Source organism: Pyxicephalus adspersus, chromosome 1 (assembly GCF_032062135.1).
Source record: "Pyxicephalus adspersus chromosome 1, UCB_Pads_2.0, whole genome shotgun sequence".
Taxonomy (NCBI): Eukaryota; Metazoa; Chordata; class Amphibia; order Anura; family Pyxicephalidae; genus Pyxicephalus; species Pyxicephalus adspersus.
Window position 1 is genome coordinate 138,639,310 of NC_092858.1, and position 6,365 is coordinate 138,645,674.

General features: G+C 41.5%; 1 protein-coding gene across 5 annotated transcripts in view; it reads right to left on the bottom strand.

Annotated features, from left to right (window-relative positions):
* METTL27 (methyltransferase like 27) overlaps window positions 1–5,175 on the bottom strand; it is a 25,026-nt gene extending 19,851 nt beyond the window's left edge. Inside the window, exons 1-2 of one of the 5 annotated variants that reach the window (XM_072428670.1) lie at window positions 5,129–5,153; window positions 224–352 (exon numbers count right to left, since the gene is read on the bottom strand). In XM_072428670.1, the coding sequence (XP_072284771.1) occupies window positions 224–347 (124 nt within the window). In that variant the 5' untranslated portion in view covers window positions 348–352; window positions 5,129–5,153. Of the gene's footprint in view, window positions 1–223; window positions 353–5,059 lie in introns of those variants that run through there. The other 4 variants (XM_072428675.1, XM_072428683.1, XM_072428699.1 and 1 more) reach the window with 4 other exon arrangements.
* Window positions 5,176–6,365: the final 1,190 nt, after the last annotated feature.

Genomic DNA, 6,365 nt, shown 5'->3' on the forward strand with positions numbered 1-6,365 from the left:
GGGCTGCATAGTAAAGAGCATAGAAGTCAGAAAGAATTAAATATTAAGGAAGTTACGGAAATCTAGTTTTCTTTTAATCATGAAATAGCATTGATCTGTAGCAAATACCTGGTGATTTTTTCATTAGCAATCTGATCATGCCATGCACTAAAGCAGATCCGTGTTGTTGTGGTTAGTTTGCATTCTGGAATTACAGAATATGGTGCTGATGCATAGAGTGTACCTGTAGTTCTGTAGTCAAATTTCATGCAATGTCTACATCCTAGTTTGCTTTGATTGACATAGATGGGGCACAAATTTCCTGACTGCACATGAATTTGCTGCTTGCCTCTTTGCATTGCAAACATGCCCTCTGCACTTGAAGAAAAAGAAAATAGGTCCTGTGATAATGTGACTGTAAATTAAAACTGTAAATAAAGTATTCAACAATTATTTTCAAGAAAATTATGCCTATTAGACCATTACAATGCAATATGGGTATGATACCAGCTCTTCTGTCCCTCTTCTCACATACCAACATATCCTGTGTGGCTGCTGGAATATGAGAGAACAAGAACACTTTGGAGAAGATTGTAAACCAGAGTTACGTGGAACCCTAGGGTTCCTCCAGAGGTTACTGGGGGTTCCTTGAGTAATTTGTGACTCTCAGGTCAGTTTACCTGATATTAATGATCTTTTTTGCTCGATATAAGGGTGACATTCTTTCCACTGGCCAACATTGTAAATAACATTCCTCCGAGTGACCACCACACTAAGCTACTGTGGATATAGTAAATATAATAAGCAGGGGTTCCTTAAGACCCGAAGGTTATTTCAAGGGTTCCCCTATGTAAAAAACTTCAAGAAATACTGCTTTAGAGTGTCATCTGTGTGACCAACTCAGAGTTTGATGTGGCTGCTGACCTCAAATCCAAGATGCCAGAATTCAGCAGCAGTTTAAGTGGTTTTGGATGTCTACACAGGGCTTTCACAGTTAAATAACTTCACAAAACATGCTAAATATATAACCTAAAGCATACCTAAACTCAACATTTTTACTTTACATAGAAGGGTAGACAACCCTTCTATATACAGTAAAAATATTGTTTCAATACCCTCAACACCCTTTAAGTCTTGATCTCCACGGCAATCAAGACTTAATGGGAGCGCAGAGCCTCGCGAGATACCTATGTCATGCATCCCAGGAGGTTCTGGCTGCTCCCTCTGTGCATTCCCCGATCTTGGGCATGCGCAGAAGGGGCATTTTTCCTCCTAGGTGCATTTTTCACTCTTCACAGTGGCTATATCACCCGATCTCACACCTACACAGTGTTAGATTGGTGACAAAGAAAGAAGACTAAAGAGGGCAGCACCCGGCGAATCACTGGACAACGCGTGACCGGATGGTCAGAAGGACCAGCGCCATCGAGGGACCTGTGGGTTTAAAGGTAAGTGTGACTTTTTGTTTTTAGTTTAGTTCCGCTTAAAGATTTTTGATGGCATGAATGGTCCCTCTCTAATTCTGAGTTCGATGCAATTCAGCAAAGCCAGCAACATGACATCAATGATCATTTTAGGCCAGTGTTTCTCAACTAGGGTTTTCTCCGGAGGTTCTTTGAACAATAAGAAATCTTTATCTTCCAGGTCAGTTTAGGTGACGCCAATGATCTTTTTGATTATCTGCAAGGGTGACATTCATCTCAGCAATGTAATGCCGTGGATATAGTAATTTTAGAAGGGTACTCTAATACCTAAAATATATTTCAAGAGGCTCCATCATTTTAAAAAAGTCAGGAAAATCTACTTAAAGTATATATAATCTGTGTTTCTTTAATCATGTAATTGCAATGATTGGTAGCAAATACCAGTTGATCCTTCCAGTAGCAATCAGACCATGAGAAGCAATAAAGCAGATCTGGGTTGGTGTGTTCATTTTGTGTCCCTCAACTTTCTGATCTGAATTACAGAATACCTGTATGCCTGTACCTGTTCCTCCAGAGGCAGCTAGGGGTTCATTGTGCAATGAACAATCTGTATCTCAATGTTGTATCTCAGGTCATTTAAGCAAACACCAATGATCTTTTTGATTATCTGCAAGGGTGACATTCTTCTCACTGACCAGCAAAGTAATTTTGTTGATTGGATTCTATATTACCTAAAAGTTATTTCAAGGGTTTCCCCATTTTGAAAAGTTCAGGAAAAACTATTTTAGGGTATCTTTAAAGATGGAATTCTGACCTTCATTGTAAAAGGGTCATTTGTCCCACTGAATTCTAATAATTTTACACAGGGTTCCATAAGGCAAACTTGAGATGGGTGATTTAAAAAGCAGTCCCCGACCGGCTACCAGAAGCTGACACACCCAATCGCTGTGCTGGGTCCTAACGCCAGTAGATAAAAGCCAACCACTTATTACTGCTCCCATTCATTCTCAATGGACAGCCAAGGGTAAAACCCTAAGGACACAACCATGGGCACAAGTTTCAAGAAATGGTAACCGAATTGCAATCTCTGAAATTTGCCGAAGACCTAAAAAATTTTTTAAAGCGGTTGCAAACTAATTCTTTTTTTTTTACATAAAAGAATAGACACCCCTTTTATATAAAGTAAAATATACCTTCTTTTGTGGTGGGGAAGGGGAATTTAAAACCCATCCCTGCCGCTGTGGTTAAGACAGAATGGGCGCATAGAGCCTCCTTGGATACATACGTCATGCAGCCCAGGAGGCTTCTGGCAGCTTCTACTGCACATGCCCGATCTCAGGCATTTCCTCTGGGGTGAAAGGTTGATAATGGCTGATCTGCATGAATCTATTGAATGAATCCATTCATTGATAGGGAGGGTAGGGAGTCTTGGCTTGCACTAGGTGTACATTGTGTAGTAGAACACCCGATATAAGGAATTATACATATATATAACACTGCAGCAGGAATTATATAAAAGGAATGTGTCACCTCCAGAAACCTGAGCCTGGTTTTCAAGCTCCAATAAAATGAATGACTGCCCAGCTCTGGATGTCTACACAGGGCTTTCACAGTTAAATAACTTCACAAAACATGCTAAATATATAACCTAAAGCATACCTAAACTCAACATTTTTACTTTACATAGAAGGGTAGACAACCCTTCTATATACAGTAAAAATATTGTTTCAATACCCTCAACACCCTTTAAGTCTTGATCTCCACGGCAATCAAGACTTAATGGGAGCGCAGAGCCTCGCGAGATACCTATGTCATGCATCCCAGGAGGTTCTGGCTGCTCCCTCTGTGCATTCCCCGATCTTGGGCATGCGCAGAAGGGGCATTTTTCCTCCTAGGTGCATTTTTCACTCTTCACAGTGGCTATATCACCCGATCTCACACCTACACAGTGTTAGATTGGTGACAAAGAAAGAAGACTAAAGAGGGCAGCACCCGGCGAATCACTGGACAACGCGTGACCGGATGGTCAGAAGGACCAGCGCCATCGAGGGACCTGTGGGTTTAAAGGTAAGTGTGACTTTTTGTTTTTAGTTTAGTTCCGCTTAAAGATTTTTGATGGCATGAATGGTCCCTCTCTAATTCTGAGTTCGATGCAATTCAGCAAAGCCAGCAACATGACATCAATGATCATTTTAGGCCAGTGTTTCTCAACTAGGGTTTTCTCCGGAGGTTCTTTGAGCAATAAGAAATCTTTATCTTCCAGGTCAGTTTAGGTGACGCCAATGATCTTTTTGATTATCTGCAAGGGTGACATTCATCTCAGCAATGTAATGCTGTGGATATAGTAATTTTGGAAGGGTACTCTAATACCTAAAATATATTTCAAGAGGCTCCATCATTTTAAAAAAGTCAGGAAAATCTACTTAAAGTATATATAATCTGTGTTTCTTTAATCATGTAATTGCAATGATTGGTAGCAAATACCAGTTGATCCTTCCAGTAGCAATCAGACCATGAGAAGCAATAAAGCAGATCTGGGTTGGTGTGTTCATTTTGTGTCCCTCAACTTTCTGATCTGAATTACAGAATACCTGTATGCCTGTATCTGTTCCTCCAGAGGCAGCTAGGGGTTCATTGTGCAATGAACAATCTGTATCTCAATGTTGTATCTCAGGTCATTTAAGCAAACACCAATGATCTTTTTGATTATCTGCAAGGGTGACATTCTTCTCACTGACCAGCAAAGTAATTTTGTTGATTGGATTCTATATTACCTAAAAGTTATTTCAAGGGTTTCCCCATTTTGAAAAGTTCAGGAAAAACTATTTTAGGGTATCTTTAAAGATGGAATTCTGACCTTCATTGTAAAAGGGTCATTTGTCCCACTGAATTCTAATAATTTTACACAGGGTTCCATAAGGCAAACTTGAGATGGGTGATTTAAAAAGCAGTCCCCGACCGGCTACCAGAAGCTGACACACCCAATCGCTGTGCTGGGTCCTAACGCCAGTAGATAAAAGCCAACCACTTATTACTGCTCCCATTCATTCTCAATGGACAGCCAAGGGTAAAACCCTAAGGACACAACCATGGGCACAAGTTTCAAGAAATGGTAACCGAATTGCAATCTCTGAAATTTGCCGAAGACCTAAAAAATTTTTTAAAGCGGTTGCAAACTAATTCTTTTTTTTTTACATAAAAGAATAGACACCCCTTTTATATAAAGTAAAATATACCTTCTTTTGTGGTGGGGAAGGGGAATTTAAAACCCATCCCTGCCGCTGTGGTTAAGACAGAATGGGCGCATAGAGCCTCCTTGGATACATACGTCATGCAGCCCAGGAGGCTTCTGGCAGCTTCTACTGCACATGCCCGATCTCAGGCATTTCCTCTGGGGTGAAAGGTTGATAATGGCTGATCTGCATGAATCTATTGAATGAATCCATTCATTGATAGGGAGGGTAGGGAGTCTTGGCTTGCACTAGGTGTACATTGTGTAGTAGAACACCCGATATAAGGAATTATACATATATATAACACTGCAGCAGGAATTATATAAAAGGAATGTGTCACCTCCAGAAACCTGAGCCTGGTTTTCAAGCTCCAATAAAATGAATGACTGCCCAGCTCTTTGGTACATGGATGCCACCACTCACCCACAGTAGCACGCCCTCTTCTGGCAGCAGACTGCACTTCGTGTATCAGACACAGGGTCTTTCCCTTACCTGTCTTGGTGCTCGTCTATTGCAGGGGGTTATCAGGAAGACTACACTTCCCACAATGCACATCGTTCCAGGAAGTCCCGCCCTGCCTGCAGGCTCTGTCAGGGGTCTCTGGCAGTTCAGGACATAGTTGTAGCATTCTGCAGGATTTATAGAGCTCGAAGTTTGTTATACTGGGTTGTTTTATATTCTGTGCTGACAGGGATTTATAACACGCCTGAAGACTAGAGGAAAAAATGCAAATTTATTGTGCCAGACTTTTCTGACACTTCAGCAATTCTTTTTATTTTACTCTCCTGTGTATCTGAGCCAAACACTTGTTATGACATTATGAAGGAATATTCAAATAAATTGAATGTGCATGAAACAAACTCACAGATACAAACACACTTGTTATTTGTTTGTCTGTGAAGCGGATGACCACTGGAATAGATGCAAAACTGGCTGCTTTTATTAAAACTTTACAGAAAAAGGAAACATTCTAACAATTGTGGCCAGGCAAGGCCTTTATTGCAAAGGGGTCAGGAGATGTCCCATCTTTACTAATATTAAACAGGCTTTATATAGTGCCAACATGTTATGCAGCGCTGTACATTAAATAGGAGTTACAAATGTCAGACAGATACAGACAGTGACACAGGAGAGGACTCTGTCCTGAAGAGCTTACAATCTAAGAGGTGGGGGAGGAGGAGAGGGTCCTGCCAAGAAAAGCAGAAACTAAAAAAAACAAAATGAGAAACTAAACCCAAAGTCCCCCAAAATCCAAAAAAATCCACTTAGCTTTAATCCCACAGGGGAGTTGATCGGTCCAGAGGTCTTTTCCATCAAGTCTCACGTGGTCCCGGCATCCGTCTTCGGGCAGGCGTCGCCATCTTCTCATCCTCCGGGTTCCTGTTCCTACGTCACCCGACCCAGGCGTGAGATCGGGTGGCGTAGATGGGGAAAGACTTGCCAATCCCATTGCGCATGCGTGAGATTGGCAATTTTTTTCCCTTTTGACGAAAGGGCTCCTGCGCATGCCCGAGTATATCAAGCATGCGCAGAAGGAGCCCTTTCGTCAAAAGGAGCCTCCCGGGAGGCGTGACGTAAGTACCCTGGGAGACTGCGCTCCCATTCATTCTCGATCGCCTAGGCGATTTTTTTAGTGTTTAGTGGTGTTTAGGGTTATCTACCCTTTTATGTAAAGAAATAAAATTCTGAGTTTAGGTACACTTTAACCCCCTGAGCGGTAATCCCGAGT